Source organism: Oreochromis niloticus, linkage group LG7 (genome assembly GCF_001858045.2).
Source record: "Oreochromis niloticus isolate F11D_XX linkage group LG7, O_niloticus_UMD_NMBU, whole genome shotgun sequence".
Taxonomy (NCBI): Eukaryota; Metazoa; Chordata; class Actinopteri; order Cichliformes; family Cichlidae; genus Oreochromis; species Oreochromis niloticus.
The window spans coordinates 6,316,433-6,335,517 of record NC_031972.2 but is presented as its reverse complement, the minus strand read 5'-3'; the positions used below and the strand labels follow the sequence as shown (position 1 = coordinate 6,335,517).

The 19,085-nt window shown below is 40.8% G+C and overlaps 1 protein-coding gene across 3 annotated transcripts in view; it reads left to right on the top strand.

The window, feature by feature from the left end:
- The first annotated feature begins 698 nt into the window (after positions 1-698).
- Positions 699-19,085, top strand: part of hipk3a (homeodomain interacting protein kinase 3a) — a 29,392-nt gene continuing 11,005 nt past the window's right edge. The window contains exons 1-5 of one of the 3 annotated variants that reach the window (XM_025908689.1): positions 699-1,092; positions 4,618-5,654; positions 5,865-6,056; positions 6,216-6,397; positions 17,381-17,504. In XM_025908689.1, the coding sequence (XP_025764474.1) occupies positions 4,620-5,654; positions 5,865-6,056; positions 6,216-6,397; positions 17,381-17,504 (1,533 nt within the window). In that variant the 5' untranslated portion in view covers positions 699-1,092; positions 4,618-4,619. The remainder of the gene's footprint in view (positions 1,093-4,617; positions 5,655-5,864; positions 6,057-6,215; positions 6,398-17,380; positions 17,505-19,085) is intronic. The other 2 variants (XM_025908688.1, XM_005449364.4) reach the window with 2 other exon arrangements.

The following is a 19,085-nucleotide window of genomic DNA, read 5'->3' as shown; positions in this document are numbered from 1 at the left end:
ATGTGATCTGATTTTCTGATTTCCCCCCTCCAGCTGTATGCATACTAACTGTGGATGTGATGGAGAAAAAAACAAAACATTTGGATTTACATTTTATTTAAGAATTAAACAACAATTAAACATCTTTGAGTGTTGTGTTTATCATTTTGGTTTGCAATCCAGTTATTACTGATGAGCGATTCTGTTTGATTCCCTAAAAAGACTCAAAAATAGCAGCACACAGAAGTTTCAGCTGATCACAGCTAACACAAAAGGCTACGAATAGCAACTTTAATTTAGGACCAGAGAACCAGAAGCAACCAGTACTCCTGTGTTGGTGTATTATTACATGCCACCGACTGTCCTTTGTGCCATTTTCTTTGTCACAGCTCAGGTAGAGAGTGTTTTATTTAAACATGCAGATCATGCCAGCACAGTGAACTAGAATGAGCTAAAAGAAGTATAAACATTATCAACTGACTTGTAGCGAACATGGGGGCTGATGAAGCCATGCGTGTAAAAACAAAACATCTTTGTTTTGAGTGGATACAAATTTATAGTACTGTAATAAAGTTCAAAGTATGATTAAATGAACAGATTGTTAAAAATAAGTTTTAATTCTAGCATATCTAAACAGAAATCAAACGGTGCAGCTCAGTCAGTGTTTCATGGAGACAGCACTGTTATTATTTTACTGTCCCCTCCCTCTGCCCTCCCCAACATTCCACACATGCGGAGAAGCAACAAGCTACCGAACCAGCAGCAACAGCTAGCCGCCCGCCAGCAGCTATCTCCGTCGGGGACGAGGCGTATTAACATGCAAAAGTTTAGAAACACGGATTCCTTGTCCTAAGCAGGCACAAGAGTGACGTTCGGCGAAACCCGAGACGGCTGTGGAAACCATGGGTCACGTCGGGCTCTCGTAATAGCTAGTTATTTGCGTTATTTAGTGCTTCAAATGTGCGAAAAGTCGCTCGGTGTGTCCTCGTCGTTGAACAAGATGGCAGCAGCAGCAGGAGCAGCACCGTTGCAGGAATCGACTGTGGTGCGGGTCCTCGTTGCTAGCCTTCTCTTTCACACCCTGGGCGATACGATTTACTGGTTTTGTTGAAGGTATGTCACCTTATCTGGCAAGGCTGGGCGTCAAATGGACTTTGTGTGCTGCGCTGGTGTTTGTTTCATATGTCCCTTTAACGTTGACGGGACTTCGCTCATGGTTAGCTTGTTTGCTAACTGCTGCTAACTTCGATTTGTCCCCTGTAGCTGGAAACTGTTGGCGATAAAACGTGCTTAATTAGAGCTAGGGCACACGGTAGCTATTCAGGTGTGTGGTTTTAGTGTGCCCTTTTATGTGTGTTCATTTTTAAGTAACTTTAGCTATGCATTTTGTTGACTTATGCTAACTTGAAAAAGTTATGTACGAAAAAACGACTTTATTTGACACATTTTTGTCCCTTAGTAAAGATATAACACCTGTAAAAGTTCTCACTTGTATTTCTGAGTTGAGTTTGAGTAAATTACTTTGCTGCCTGTCAGTTTATAAGTTCCAACAGGTGTCTCGGCTGGTGTTGCCCATCCCCCAAACACGTACACACACAGCCAGGCACACATCACCCCTCCCCGTGTGCTAACATGCCTCTCTAGATTGATCAGTAACAAACTGTGGGGTGTTGTAAAAGGACGCTAGCTGGACCCGTGAACACATACAAACACGCAAACACTTGTGTGTGTCGTGGCTCTCTATTTCAGGCTTAGGTCTCGTCATCCTCTGGGGATATCAGGCTACCTAAGCCTGGCAGTGAGAAGGCAGAGCAGCACTGGCCGTGTCGGTGGCCCCCAGAGACTGGAGTGACATATTGGCAAGCATAGGAAGGTGGAGATGTTAGCATCAGCCATATGGTGGTGTCGCCTTTTGCTGTTTTTTTTTCTGTAGCACCATCAGATTATTTTTAGTGTTTGCTAAATTTGCTGCTGTAGTTGTTGAATGAAGAAAGGTAGCGGTGAGGGAGGCAGTGGAAAAATATGGGTTTGGTTTTAGACTACAATGATGTCAGCAAGAATTTTAATTACAGCCACACTCCACAGCTATTTGCCACTTAGCTCAGTTCAGCTCTGAGTAATATTGTTGTTAACCAGAGTCTGAATACAGATCTATATTGAGAGAGAAAAGTGTGGTTGCAAGTGTTACTGTCCATCAGCAGTTTGTCTAGTGAAACACAACAGCCCTGCTGGTAATAAGAGGTGTGTTTTATTTTAATGTTGACTTTGAGGCACACCCCTCTGCTTGTCTCAACCTGCGTTCTTGTGAACATTGGCACTTGGAATGAAATTTTGTGTTTAACGCAACCGGCTTCATGAGCGTCAAACTGGAATCACCTGAGTCCCAATGTAACCCAGCCAAACACGGGCATTCAGGAAGTATGGCTGCAGTCTTTGCCTCTGCCTGTTATCATGGTGTACAGACTTGCTGCAATGAGAGGAAAGTTGCAGGAAAAGAATAAATGAAGGCAAATATTTTATAGTAGTGTGTAGCATTAGACAATGGGATGTTAAAAATGTGTATGTTACATCATGGCTGACACCGTTCTCTAATCATATCCTATTTGGTGTAAAAGTAAATCAAGCATGTTTGTTCTTTGGCTGCATAATCAGTTTCCTTTGTTTGTATATTCCTAACTTCCAGGGAGATGTGAGTAATGCCAGCAGTACTTCATTAAGGTCTGAATAATTAATAATTCGGCCTAATGTGTCCACTCCAGTCAATGATTTAACTGTTTTGTGGTACAGATGGACATTGCTCACCTAAAAGAGTTTAGGGGTTAACAAAAATCCTTGTTCAGCTTTGGGGGCATTAGGTACTTTTTCAGCTTGGAAGAGAAAATAAAGGATTAAATAAAAGATTGCTGTTTGTTTTCAGATATGAAAACGGATCAAGCCACAGTAGTCTTACCTGGTAGATTTCAACCCCACTCAGTGTGGTGAGACCCTCTTCTTATTCCACTGCTCCACCAGTTAGTTCTTGTTCACCTGATCTAGTCTAAAAGAAACCTGATACTGGCTGGTCAGAGCCCAGTCATGGAACAGTCCTAATCCTATCAAGACAACTTGAATTACACTTTGCTGAAATTTGTTTTTCCCCCAAAACAGCCTCCTGCCCATACCCCATCTCTTATAAATTCAGTTAACCAATAAAAACCATCAGTGAAATTTATGCTTTAGATTTCCATAAAATTATACTGCCTTTCTGTCTTTTTGTGAACACTGAGTACACATCCATGTTGTTTGAATAGGCCTACATCTAATTTGAATTTGATTTGAACTGTCACCTGAGAAAACTGGCCTAAACATTGGTGTATACTGTCAGTGTGATTTGTGATTTGAAACCTGTAATCCAATTCAACAAGTCATGTAACATTAATAAACATTGTAGATTGTGCTCCAGGGCTATCACAGTATTAAATTTTCACTCCACAATTATTTTGGTAAAAAAGAAACTCACCAAAAAAGATATCTGTAGAAAATCTTTAAGAAAAAAAAGTCAATATTCTTTTAGTCAGCTCTATAACTGAATGTGTTTGTTGTCTTGTTTTGGGAAATTAAAATTGAAATACAAGTGGATGAAGGTGATGAGTCTAACTGTAACTCTACAAAAGCATAAAAACAGTTTGAGAAAGCCTATGTGTGTTAAAGGCATGACATTAATATTTAATACTTCAATACTATCAATACACAGTTATCATGACCCCCACACTGTCACATTTGTTTCTAACCATGTTATCACACTGTAGCTAGTATACACCTGGTGTGCTACCACAGTGTTCTGACTTTAGAAACGTGAACTCTTACATTTTCACAGCTTAGATCACATTGTATGCTGAACAAATGTTTCCATTAAAACATGAACATTAGTAATAGACAACTACCTAAAGTAGAAAGCATTGAATAGAAAAGTGAGTGCTTGACATGAAGACCTTAAGTATAAATGAGTATCTGCATCGTGTAAGTTGCTTGAATGCATGTTTTGGTATAATATACTTCTAGGATTTGAGAGAGGTGTGCCTCAATCTAAGTATTTGAAGAGTCGTTGTTAGATCATTTGGACTACAGCATTGCAAAGGCCATAAAGTAAAGCAGAAGCTACTACAGTTCAGCGTCCTCTCTTACAGATGGTGTTACTTCTGATTTTGGTTTTGATGCTAATCTAAATAAGCACTGTTACTTCAATATCATTGCCATATTTGTAAAATGTCACTGGTTGATAACTCATCCTGCCTTTATGGTGGATTATTTTCCCCTCCAATACTGCTTGCAGTGTGGTTCTACTTGTGTGAAACTGACCCTTGAGTATAGCATGCAGAGACAGGCCAGAGATGCTGCAGGCTTCCCCCGTCTCTCATTTCAGCAGGCCAGTTCCCCTTTCCTGTAATGGTGAAATGATGAGTTAATGTGTATTTGCTCTAGTGTCCTTTGGTATTTTTTTTGTTTTTCTTTTTGTTTAAAATCTTGGCATGAGAGAATGGTGAAAGAGAAGAAAAAACTTTGGTTCTACTCTTTACTCTTTTGAATGTAGCATTTTGGTGAGTTTGTTTTGCTATGCTTTAAATGATTCAATGTGTCTTGTGTTTCTCTGTTCTTTAGGTATGGCCTCACAAGTCTTGGTCTACCCATCACAGATGCACTCAGCTCAAACAAGTGCCTTAGGAACCAGCAGTAGTGGTACCAGCAGACATATAGGTGAAGCCCACCGCAGTAATAACACCAGCAGAGCCTTTCAGCACCGACCACCACCCAAAACCTATGTGATCGGAGTCAACTACGGTATTGCATATCCCAACAACGTTGTCCCATCCTCAGTCGGGGCTGATTCAGGAAGACTGCACGCAGGAATACAGCTCGGAGAAGGGGGGCTGTGGGCATTGCAGACTGCAGGAATACAGAGTGAAGAGAACCTTGGAGAAGGTCCAGCTTGGACCCAGGATCAGCATTCTCTTTGCCATAGCAGAGGCAGAGGTCCACAGGAAGTGAGGCTTTATAGGGACAGTGGTGGTACTCCAGTAGGAGGAGGCCTGGACTGTGGGCTGCTGAGTAGGGCCTGTATCAGAGCGCAAGAGGACGGTGGTAGAAACAGAAGAGCACTGAGGCCAGGAGGATACACCAAACTTTTAGACACAGCTGCCATCCAGAGATGTGAAAAGAAGACAGGTGAAAGTGGAGAACAACTGCAGGGAAACAACTGTGTCGGAACCATGCAGATAGTGGAGGAGGTATCTGCTCTGCCTTCACTTCCTCCTCCGGTGGCCATGTTGCAAACCAGCACTGGGAACTTTGCAGACACTGTCAGATTAGGAGGTGGAGGGATGCCTGCTCAACACAACAGGGTGGAAGGTGTGACAGACATTGGAATCAGGGTGGATGGAACTGAAATCAGGCCAAATGGCAGTAACGAGGCAGTGGCCGGAGCTACGGTGACTAGAGCTGGGTCAGGAGATGGTGACTACCAGTTAGTTCAGCATGAGGTTCTGTGTTCCCAGAAGAACAGCTACGAGGTTTTGGAGTTTCTGGGTCGTGGCACCTTTGGCCAGGTGGTAAAGTGTTGGAAGAGGGGAACGAGTGAAGTGGTGGCTGTTAAAATACTGAAGAACCATCCATCTTATGCACGTCAGGGACAGATTGAGGTGAGGAACTGTGAATTACTGTCTGTTGTCAGTGTGTTGGCTGAAATCTGCTGTTGTGTTGCTCTGTGCATGACTTCGCATGACCACAATTTTGTTGCAGGATCACACCAGAACCGAACAACAGAAACAGTTCAGTTTGGCTTTTTTTCTCTCTCTCATTATCTTTTAACAGCTGATAGTCTGAGCCTGTGTTATTTCCTTTTGTTCCAGGTTGAGATACTGGCACGGTTGAGCAGTGAGAATGCAGAGGAGCACAATGTGGTGCGTGCTTTGGAGTGCTTCCAGCACCGCAGCCACACCTGCCTGGTGTTTGAGATGTTGGAGCAAAATCTGTATGACTTTCTTAAACAGAACAAGTTCAGCCCACTGCCACTCAAAATCATCAGGCCTATTCTGCAGCAGGTAAAACAGCTTTTCTGACATAGAAACACATAAGATACAGGACATATAGCATGATCTGTATGATGATGCTTTTAGAGCTAACACACCTAGTTTTTAATGGGCTAAAAAATGCAGAGCACCATATTGAATCATATTCTGTATTTATGTTAATTCCTGCAGGTGGCAACAGCCCTAAAAAAGCTCAAGTCTTTGGGTTTGATTCATGCTGACCTGAAGCCAGAGAACATCATGCTGGTTGACCCCTCCAGACAGCCCTACAGAGTCAAAGTCATTGATTTTGGCTCAGCCAGCCATGTCTCCAAGGCTGTCTGCTCCACTTATCTGCAGTCCAGATACTACAGGTGAGTGCTTTCACATTCACTCAATTCTAAATCGTTCATCAAGACTCATGGGAGTCATTCACCAGTGGGTGTGGCATGATATGATAGGCATTCCTGTTCATACTTTGCAAGACATTTTGAAGCTGCTCTAAAATAATTTGCTGTGTAAACTTGCTTTGTTATTATAGATCAGAATGCAGCCCTCACTACTCCCAGTAGTTTTAATGCAGTGTCATCAGTTGCCATATCCTAAGAGAAGCATGATGTTTAATTTTGAGACAAATGTTCATGGTAAACATTTTTATTTCCTGTAATGTGACAAGTAAAGTTTTAGTTTTACTGGAATTACTGGCTTTTTAAAATTTTGAATAGGACTCACATTTGTCAAAAGAAACGTAAATATGTTAAAAAACAAGCACTGCATGCATCAGACTGAACCCAGCTGGTTTCCAGTGGTACAAAGTGTTCAGAATAAGCTTCACATGGTAGAATATTTTTAGGAAGATCAGATATGTCACGAGGTGAAATGTCATGGTATTTGTCTTCATAACATGCTAGCACAGTGATTTGACTTATTCCCATGGGTAATGGTTGTTTGTGTGTTTCTCCGTGTTTCTCACAGGGCTTAGTGAAGTCTTGCCTGAGCATTGTGTGTTTAGGCCTTCTCTGTTATGTAATATGACGTGGTCTGTAACAACCTGCACACTCTCATTGGGAGTTCATTGACATGTCTTGGGAGCTGTTTTTTTTTCCCCTTCTCTATTTGTATGCATTTTTTTATGTACATGCCTGGACGGACATCTGAGTAGTTCTCAGTGCATCACGCCCTTAACTTGGCTGATCTTGCATAATGTGCAGAGGAACTGAAATGTTTATATGAGGAACAGCGTCATGAAATATTTGGCTTGTCTTTCTGGCCTCGGCGAAAGCAAGAACGTGCTTATGAAACAGCTTTCCCAACCTCAGGACACATTGTTGAACTGAAATCTAGAACTTAATTAAATTGTTAAGCTGTAAGCTTATATGCTCCCATTATGACACAATAAATTTAGGACTTTCTGTACTTAAAAACAACGTAGACCACAAGGTCAAATAACAACCCCCCCCCCCCCCCCCCAAAAAAAAACAACCTTGTCTCTCTTTGGTATATAGCTGAGTCATTGTGGACTTGTAGGCTTGTTAGTGACACGTATAATGACATCCAAGCTTTTTTCCAAAGCAAAAGTATTTCCTTTTTGTTAATCATGGGACAGAACGCTGGCAATTTCATTCATCACCGCTCCGACTAGCAAGTTTCAGCAAGCAGGTCATTTGGGTCGGGTGAACTGTTGCAAACTCTTCATTGTGCAATTCTTCAGAGGCTGCTGGGATAAGGGGTATGTCAGCAGCTAATGGAGCACACACACCCAACATTACACTCTCTGCAGTTCTGATTTTATTGCCCTGTAAGGAACGTAGCAAATTATCAGTTATTTCAAAAGCGTTTCTGGTAGTGGTGTTGAAATGGGGATACAAAAGTCTGGGTTTCCTGAGGTGAAGAAACTTCGCACATGTAAGTGTAAAACTGTGAGCCTTAGAGCACAAACATTCCACCAATAGCTGTGTGCAACTTCTCTATTTTAGAGAAATCTAGCCACTCCCCAGCCCCCTCCTCTACCAGAGCTGAGGTTTAGTGTGGAGCTACAGCTGTTACATAACATAAAGGATTTGCTCCTCATTTGACCTGGATAACTGTGTAGAACGTGCGTTCATATGTGCTTGTGTGTGTGTTTCTTCTCGAAGCAGCAAAAGTGAGATCATAGTGCAGTTAAAATGGGCTGCTGGTGGATTTCGGAGAGGTCACTCAGGCCAGTGAAGAATGTGGTATGTGAAAACCCACATTTAGATCCAGAAAAAAAACATTCAGACATTCCTGTGTGTGTCTGGGTGTGTTCCTATGTGGTGCCCCTGTCTATAGAACAGCTGTTGAGCCTGGATATAAAATGTGCCCTAACATGCCTAACAATAATGCCACATGAATGTCACACAGGACCTTTGCTGAGTATTCAACGTTTGTATGTTGAGACTTGTACCTTTTAACTTGGCCTTTATCTTAGCTGGTGGTGTATGGCTGAAAGAATATGCTGACTCCAGACACAGAAGTCTTATTTTTAAATAAACCAGTACTTCATAGCTTTCTTCTCTTGCTGTATATCCCACCTCCTTTCCACTGTGGGTTTGTGTGAGGAGGAGTTGGGTTAGCCATGATGATAGCTGGTACTGCATATGCTAGTTGTGCAGTGTGCACTGGTAAGCATGTATGTCAGCTTGGTTAGGGGAATTGTCTGTATTCAAACTGAGAGGTCACAATAATATTTTGCAGTGCATTTTGTTTCCTAACCGTGTTAATAGTGGAGCAGATGAAAGTAGCTGTTGCTTCTTATTGCTGTTATACAAGACCCAGTTCAATGAGTCAGCTCACTCTGTGCGAGTGTTACGTTGTTTGTAAGTGAGGTTATGTGGAGAGTGGTTTGAAGGATATAGTGTATCATCTCCCATGCTCATGTTACATAATGGCTGTGCTGTATTGTTACCATAGCGAAGCTCTTAATAGATACAGCCTCACCACAGTGGTTGGGTGGATTTTTCTTTTTTCTGCTTTTTTGCTTAACGTTTTTGGGTTTTCCCTGGATTTTCCAGTACCATGAATAATGGCATTGCCAACAGTGTGGCTTTGATGAGAATTCAGATTTTTAAAACACACAGAAACACCAAAAATGGCAGTAAAACTGAGGTCATTTTAATGAGGCCCAGTATGAATGTTTTGTTCCTGGTGTTTACTGGCATGACAAAGCGTCTATATTTATCCACAAAAAAATGAACAGATTGGTGTTTTGTCTAGTTCTAGTGCTGAGAGCACTGACCATAAATCATATTAGACACTCATTGAAAAGAACTTACAGTTTCAAGGCATTCAAAGTGAGGGCAGACAAATAGCATAGCCATAACTGCTTGTATAAGTACATTTGTTTAAATGTAAAGTTAGGGCCTTTTGTGACTAGCTTATTTAATATTCAGTATCATTTCAGTCAAACAGAGCTAAAGTTCTACAGTGCTGACTGAAAACCAAAGATGGACCCTCCCCCCAAAAGCCTAGCATTTAAGTTTTTAATATATGAAATAATCCTTCCTGAATGTTGCATAACAAACAATGATGTGACACAAGTCATTAATGTGATTTGATTAGGATGATTGATTAGCCTAAATTTGTATGGACATTTACACAAAAATGCATAGTTTCAGTGTTGTCCATCTTAACCTTATACAGAGACTTTTGTACGAGTAAATGAAGATTATTGTGATTTTAGATATTATAGTGATTTGAGATATTATATTGGGCCATTATTGGCAATTTTTGTGTAAATTTAGGTTGAACTTCCTTTTGGATGATGTTGCTAATTGTGTTGGTAATTTAACCAAAATTTATGACTCACTGGGTAATCTGTGGTTCAAGTGGTAGCATGTCCAGTAATTAAAGGTTGGGTTTTTTGATCCTCCTGTTTGCATGTTCAAAAGCCTGTAAGGGAATATGCATTCAAGTTGGATAGACTTTATAGGATCGGAAATTATATTCTTATAAAGATTATCACATCCATTTTACATAATTTGTAAATGTGTACATTTTATTTCATCTTTCACTGTCGGCGTCAAAGGCGCAATATGTCAACATAGTTTGGGTTTATCTGGTAGTGAGCACCGTGCTCGAGTTGAGAGGGTGATGGTATGAACTTGAACTTTATTGATTTCCCCTAAGCATTGCTCTGTAGCTAGACAGTTGTAGCTGAAACCTTTGTGCTCATCATGTGCTAATGTGGTGTTGCCATGGTAGCATGACACAGCAGGGCCTAGTGAGGTGACTGTTCTGTGCTGTGGGGGTTGTTGACGTAAAACCACCTCCCACAGTGAAAATGGAGCTTTGGGCTATGTGAATAATTCAGCTAAGCAGCTCAGGTAGAAGTAAAGACGGCTATCATCTTAGCACAGTTACAGCTCGGGGCAGGCTGTGCTAGGCTTCCTTCAGCTAGGTGTGATGTCTTTGCCACAGACGTGATGTTTTACTTTGGCGCCTAGTGTCATACATCTTCTATATGTAGATATTCAGATGTGTGTCTTCGTCGAGGTCTAATTTGACAGAGTCCCGGGCAGATCTTGAGCTTCTATTCAAAATGCAGTAACCATATGTTGAGTTAAGTTGCTGCCTCACCCACATTGGCACAGTTTCACAAAGTAGGGCTAGAAGATGACTTTTTTGTTGTTGTTTTATTTTAATTTACTTGCTGTTCTCTGTGGAAGTAAAACTGTGGAAATCAGTTGTAACCGTGTTTGGTGTCATGTTTCCTAACTGACATTTAGTCAGCAGGGAAACCTGACAGTGAACTCCATACCAGATTCCATGATACGTTTCTTGTACTTTGAGTGAATAATATATGATACTCACAGTAAATTTCTGGTTCCTAATTTACCTGCACTTTTTTCTTTTTATATACCACCCCCTTTTCACTTGCGTGCTCTTGTTTTTGTGTGTATGTGCTTATGTGTACACACATCTGCGTTAGGGTTGGGTAGCATAGACTCAAAGTTGTATCAAGATATTTGAATGAATTTTGTGACGATACTTCTGATGCTATAGAAATAAAAACAAACGTACTTAACTGACTTAGTTACTGTTTGCTTTGTTAGAGGTTGTTTAAGTAGCTGCCTTTTTTGGTATTAAATCATCATCGTTTTGACATGCCTGGGCTTATCACATTCTGTGGGTACTAGGGAATGTAAACACATGGCATCTCTGTAACACTGATTTTGTGATATGTCAGTTTTTTATCACGTAAAATTGTACACCTGTATTATATATGATAGTACACACACCTAATCTGCATAGCTGTGTATCTGTGTAGCAAGCTTATTGATTTTTCTGGGGACTCCAGATGGATTATTTATGCTACTGTGTGGTGAAGCAGCTGTTTGTACAAAAATGTGAAACTGGTGTATCCAGAGCTACACTTAAGCACAACTAAACTGTTACACTATATTTCTAATAAGATCAGTTTTGTTCTTATGGCTATTGATATTATTAGCACCATTTTTGTAACGTTCCTTAATGGAGAATTTTAACATAATGGATATAAACAAACCCATCCCCTTAATAACTTAGTTTCTCTACAACTGTATCAGGTTAAGTACTTTTTATCACTCCCACTCAAATAAATCTCAAAATGAAATACTCTAGGATACTGTTCTTGTTTTTATTTTATTATTTATTTTTAATCCAACAGAAAGTGTTGCACATCTTTATGTACTTTGAAACAATGTTGACAAAGCTGAACACATATCACAGTTGAAGCTAATACATGTTGAACAACAGTTAATTCAGTGACTGGAGCACAAAAAAGACATGGGTGGCTACGCTTGCAAAAAACTGGCTACTGTGTTAGTGTGAGCGCTATTATAATCAAGCCACATACACATGCAGTTTGTGTACATAGTAAACAAAGTCTAAGTGCAAATCAGTGTGGTGTTTATATGCTAATGATCAAGTAAAACAATGATACAGTATACAGGTTACAGCATACAACACAGTGAAATTTAATCATGTGAACAGGAAAATAAATGTTAGGTAGCTGCTGTTGACACGGTATTCAATACATCTGAGGCTGATCTGGATGACTAAATAATATAATTCACATTTTATTTGTTTGTTTTTCCTCCTTACTAATCCTGTAATGTAGTCTGCCATAAACTCACCACACCTTTACCATGGCTGAAGATATCTGCTTATATCGAGTACAAGTCAGTCATGTCAATCATTTGGCCACAAAATACAAATAAAAACTTGGTGTAGCTAAAGTGAAATGCCTCCAAGCTGCTGTCACTTTGCTCATTAGCTTATTTTACACTGCATTAACTTTCCCCTCTAGCAGCCACTGTGCTGCTGACATTTGGTGTAGTACACAGTATACTGGATTGGCCACAGATCACCTCAGTGTCAGTTTTGTCTGATCTAGGTCACAAACGATTATTTTGATAGTCGACTAGTCACCGATTATTTCTGCGATTAGTCGACTAATCAGATCATGCATCCATTGGACGTAAAACGTACAGCTTATTGCACCAGCATGCATCTGCTCTTATATAACTATCATTAGCTTACAGCTTGAAGTGTTTAAGGTATGTGCTAACTAAAAATAAAGACAAGATGATAATTTATTAAATTTTAATGACATTTGCAGATTGTTTCGGTGGAGTTTAATAAACTCAGCCGTCTGCTCCTTGCTATCTAAAATTTAACAGGACACCAGAGTATACTCTCGAGCATCTCACACTTCTGATAATCAGTTGTCTGCTTGACGTTTATTCAGCTGTGTAAAAACTATAACTTTTCTCAGCCAAACCGATTTACTCAGGAACAAATAAAATACTAAAAAAAGCCAAACAATAACACTTTTAAGTTATCTAAGTGACTTATATTACATGTTTAACCTGAGTAGCGAAAGACAGCGGTGGGTTTGAAAACGATTTGCCGGGAGTCCGGTGTTCTCACCGGCTCTAGTGAGCCTTCAACCCCGGCTAGCTATCGAGCTGGTGGGTAACAGACGTCTCCAAAAACATCGGAGTCCTTTTGAAAATATGTGATGTCTTGATAAACTGAGCAGATATTTGAGGTTAAACAGCTACATTCTGGCCTGAAAATATGTTAAACTTTATTTTGTGATCCAAAAAGAATAATAAGAGCGATATTAAAACTAACTAGCTGCCGCCATTGTTGAAAACTGCGCTGGGCCGCGCTATGAATTCTGGGACACAGCTTCTTCTTCTTCGGGGTTTAACGGCAGCTGGCATCCTTGTACATGCAGTGCTGCCATCTTCTGTTTCAGTCCGTTATTACACTCTTAAATACTACTACTTATTCCTGCGTCTTTTGGGATCTTACAAAGCTTCAAACGACGCGACGACTATTAAATTAGTCGTCGACGATTTTAATAGTCAACATAATCGTGACTAGTCGACTAATCGTGGCAGCCCTAGTCTGATCCAACTTTTTTTCGTCCAAGATCTGACCAGCATTGGGCCACTTCATCCCCACTCAATCACCAACCCACACATTTGTGCAGAAATTGTGTACATATTGTCACTAGGTAGGACAAAGCGACTGTGTGAGTAGTATGGCCTTAAGTGTGCGTGTGCATGTATCACAAATATGGCCTCAGAGATGCTTGATGGAAGGAGGAAGTACCAACAATATGTTACCCTGTGTTAGTTGTCGTCACAATGAATCACAGGCATGTTTGTAAATAGGTGTGGCCTGAGAACTCATTGAGTCGCCTTCATATTAGTTACTACCTTTTTAACATTTACAAATTAGAAGCAAAGATCAGTTAGCCTTAAGGAATTGTTACAAACATGCAACAGAAAGTAAAGACATGCTAACACTGCATTTCTTCAGGTCTTTCAGGTGATCATTCCTTTCAAACGTTGCTGCTCTGGTTGACGTGTTTCCTGCAACATGAGATGCTGCCTCACGCTTTAGGGTTTAGTAATCAGGTTGGAGTTGTTTGATATGTAATCATGATGAATCAGCTCTGCTTGCAGTTTGTTCAAGCACAGGGTTCACGTGTCCTGTACCAAGTCCCATCACATCAACATCAATTAAACACGTGTCCAGAGTGTGTGTGTGTGTGTGTGTGTGTGTGTGTGTGTGTGTGTGTGTGTGTGTGTGTGTGTGTGTGTGTGTGTGTGTGTGTGTGTGTGTGTGTGTGTGTGTGTGTGTGTGTGTGTGTGTGTGTGTGTGTGTGTGTGTGTGTGTGTAGTTATTTATGTTCTCTGAACACAGCAGCAGTGTGTTGCCATACTGTATGCACTGTTTATTCATGTCGTAGCTGCTGCTCTCTAGTGAGACTAGTTAGTTCTGGAACCTGGTTTGCCTGCCAAACACCTGTGTGTGTGTGTGTGGTGTGATGAGCTTTTATAGATCTGGAAGGCTGCCGCTATTGCTCTGGGGGCAACAACAACACATGCACGCACACATACACACTCCTCTCTTCAGGTTTATTTTTGTGTGTGTCCCTCTCTCCCTTGACCATACGCACGTGGACTGTTTATTTTTGCTATAGGCCTGTAATGCACAGCTGAACTGAGTTTTTGCTTGTGTAGTTGGTGGAGAATATCATCCTGTATTTTCCTTAGATAAATTGACAGAGTGGTCTTAATACTGACTAAAATTTAAGTGTAGTTGAAGCTTACCAACATGGGCTGTACTGTCTAAACTAGAGAGATTGACTCTTCTGTTTCAAAATGTCAGCCTCGAGGAATCACTTTCATGTGTAGTGGAGTCTTTCCCATTTACCATACCATTTTGGCATCAACACTTGGGTAGTTTATAATTACTGTAAATCATTACTACTGACTCTAGATTTTATAGCAGCTAAGAATGTATACAGTCACCACAGACTTTTCAGTGCCCCTTACTGGTACCTTTACAGATGCCCTTTTACCTTCAGGACTGCCTTGATTTTGTTTTTTGGGTTTTTTGGGGGGGGTTTTTTGTGGCATAGTTTGAACAAGCTGTTGTTGGTGACGATTTGTCTGTTGCACATTTACAATGAGAACCTCCTGTTCCGCCACATCCCAAAGGTGCTCTATTGGATTGAGATCTGGTGACTGTGGATGCCATTAGACAGTGAACTCATTGTTATGTTCAAGAAACCAATTTGAGGTGATTTGAACTGTGTTCCGTGGCATATTATGCTGCTGGAAGTAGCCATCAGAAGATGGTTATGTTGTTGACATAGTTTCCAACAATACCCAAGTAGGCTGTGGCATTTACACATTAGCACATGCTCAGTTGGTACTAAAGGCCCCAAAGTGTGCTAAGAAAATAACCTTCACAGCATTACACCACCACTGGACTGACCTGTTGATACAAAGCAGGATGGCACCATACTCTCATGTTGCTTGTGCAGATGTTGCAGCAAAAATTAAGATTTCAGGAGATCAAGCAATGTTTTTGTACTGTCTAGTTTTTGGTGAGTTTATACAAATTGTAGCCCATCGGATTCAACACTTTCACAAGTGATTATTTAAGTTACTGTTGTCTTCCTATCAGCATGAAACAGTCTTGAAGTTTTTCTCTGTTGGTATTAACAAAGCATTTTTCTGGGTACTTTCTCCTTTTCAGACCATTCTCTGTAAAACTTAGAGATGGCTGTGTTGGGGGAAATCCCAGTAGACCAGCTGTGGGACACTGCTACGTTCAGTGTCACTAAACTCTGCTGTCTTCCCCTTTCTGCTGCTCAGTTTAAACTTGACTGTGTGTACATGTCTAAATGCATTGAGTTGCTGCCATGTGATCTGTTCTTGATTTTAAGGAAACAGCAGAAGCAAATGGGTGTGATGACAGTTAAAACAAGAACCACTGTTTCCTCTTCCTACATCAGAATAATACACTGGTTTTTGTAATCTTGAGCAGCTGGCCAGCATTGTCTTATGTTATGACTGCAGTTTCTCAACAAGGAACTTTATGCATCTATTTTTATTTGTTGTTTTAATAAGTGTGAATCTTTTTTTTTAAATACATTATTTTAGTAAAGAGTTTAAAAGTATTTTATTAGCCTTTCTGTTTGTGAGAAAAATGGTTAGTTTTTGGTTTGTCAGATAAAATCAACCACTTCCAGCATGTTTAGAACAAGGAAACCCACAATCACCGTCTTAGTCCCTGCTACAGGACTGTTCTGTAAATGTTTGAGGCCATCTACCCCAAGGCTCTTTTTGGTGTTGCATAACTGAACTTCTTCCTCCTGAATGAGCAATGGGAAATGGCAAAGTGTAATTTCCTGCAAGCCAAGGAGGGCAGAAAGCCTGGGCTCTGTAAAAATGAACTTGACATATGCATTTGTGTGTCTACACACAAGCAGACACTCTCACAGACATGTACACACAGAGCGATGACTGATGGCCCCATTTATCACCCTGTAATGCAGTTACATTATCGTCCTGCGTCCAGTTGTTGCTTGGCAACAGTCATTTTCCCTGTGGTCGTCACAGCAGTGGTTGCTGTTTGCAGCAGTGTTTCTCAGCTGCTGTGTCCAGGCCTGATAGAGCATTGTTTTCATCCACCGGCTCAAGAAACTACTGCAAGATTACGAGACCCAGTAAATTGCGCAAGTGGCAAAGTCCATTCTTTGAAAGAGATTTAGTTCTTTTGTTGCCGGAATGAATGCACGTCATATGGATGTAGTATTTGGTTTAAGTTCTTAGAATATCCTGCTGACAACATGGTAACTGGTTCCTTTTTGACAGTCATATACTACGCAGCATGGTGGTATTCATAATGTTCCTTATGTATAATACAGAAAGATGCATTGTTGAAACAAAGTTTTCAACCATGTCTTAATTAAACATGCCAGGGCAAATCAGCTTCTGTCCTTGTGTCCTGTAGGTCAGTTCTGTCATCAACGATGCTAAAAATGGGTACCAGCCATAAGAGATCTTCTTGCTGAAATACCAGAAAATTGTTCCAAACAAATTCAATCTAACAATTATGCACCAAGTTCTTACAATAATCCATTTTTCTTGAATGGTTTTCATGGTTCCGTCTACCCACATTGCCACAATGGTCTTAGTTTCAGAACATTTCATTGTGTTCTAAATGTAACGGTTAATTATGCAACTAAACAGCCAAGTCCAGAAGTGCAAGTTTCTCATCCACTAGTCCCTGGGCTGTCCTTAATGCCCTGGGTGTATGCTTGGTGTCTGCTGAGCTGTTTTACCTTTTTGTTCCCCATAAACATTCCTGTTCAACCTCTTTTGAGCTCCATCCAACAAAAGCTGCAGCGGTCCCAGCCTTTCCACTCCTGTCAATCCATACTTATTTTGTTGTTCTCTGGGTTGTGTCAGTATGACCTGTTTGTGATTATACTTGGTGACCAACTCCCAGGCGTAACCTTTTCTTTCTGTCTTTTCTCTCTGCAGGGCTCCAGAGATTATTTTGGGCCTGCCATTTTGTGAGGCCATAGACATGTGGTCGCTGGGATGTGTGATAGCTGAGCTCTTCTTGGGTTGGCCTCTCTACCCTGGAGCGCTGGAGTACGACCAGGTGACTTTCCCCTCCCGCACACACGCACACAAACGTGCACACACATGCACACTCTCAAGGACAGAAAGCCTGAAGAGGGAGACCTTTCATAAATGAAGGCGGAATAAGGTGGAGAAAATAAAATTAAACCCCATTTTTGCAGAAAATACATTTGGTGTGTATAATTCATTCTTGGCTGCGTTTTCCCAGGAGCCCAACGATAGTATTTTTATTACACAAGTAAACCTTCATTTGTTGTTGCTTCCCAATCTCTCTCCTGCTTTATGACTGTGGTCCAACAAATCCTTGATGAAATCCACCTAATACTAATCTGGACTAAGTGAATCAGGAAATTGTTCCTGGCAGTGTGTGATTATCTTCCCACAGGGTTGGGCGATCTAAACTATACAACAGGGACCCTAAATGGAGTCCCCCGGCAAGGGAGAGGGAGCATGGGAACAGGCCCATAACACATTCACAGACTAGTGCAGGATTATCCAGCATTTGACCATAGTCAACTCATCGAGGTCCAGAATGAAGGCCATCATGAGTTTAGAAATTTGAAGGGAAAAAAGTTGGACACCGTTGTGTGTTTTGACATGAATTTCAAACATCAAATAATGAAACGTAATTGTTTTTTTTGTTGTTTTTTTTAAAGAATCGATTGCTTGGTTGGCAAAGCAGCTAATGCTTTGAACTGTCATCAGTCAGAGAGTAGCTGATAGTCCTCCACTGATCTTTGACAGCTCTGTATCACAGGGCCATGCCAGGACACACACTCACGCGTGCACATCGAGTCCCCAAAAGCATGCTGTCCTATGCCAAGGCTCACTGCAGTTCCACTCTACACAGCAAAATGTATTTATAAACATAAGCCTGATGGTAGACAAGTGCGCACACTCACGTGCACACATAACACACACTTGTGCACACATAGACAGTGTGGTTGGCGTTCAGTGCACCATCAGCAGGTTCTCAGTCCAGTGCTCTCTGGCAAGTCAGTGTATTTGTTCTAGGCCGTAGACACAACATGTACACACATACACACTGTAAAACTGTTACTGTAGGATTTGTGTTTTTCATGGAATTTCTGGAGTATCGTAGTATTTAAGATGTTTAATCAAGCCTGGGGGGTCAGCTCAACCATTCTTGGTAAAAGACAGCCTACATCTGGGCAAGATGGTTTACTTCTCTGTTATCACACTGTGAAGGTAATCCCACCTTCAGTGGCATTTTAAAATGTCTCACAAATTAGTAAAAGTAAGCATTGACTGATAAATAGAAATGGATTTTCATGCTCATTAAATAAACATCAGATAGAGGCTTGTACATCCCAATAAAAACATTGTGAAATTACATGATTCAGCTGTGTTAAACTTTGTGATTTCTTGCAGTCAACTACAAAGAAAGTTTGGACTTGTTAGTGCGAGAGGGAAAGGGTAAAAGGTGGCCATCCTTGCTTACATATGGACTGAGAACATTTGAATCTGTCGCTTAACATTTGAGCCTTTGACTACATTTTGTTGGTGAAGATTTTTATTAATAAAATGGTTTGAACGGCTGAACACTAGGGGGTACATGTTGGAGAAAGTGTTTCAATCT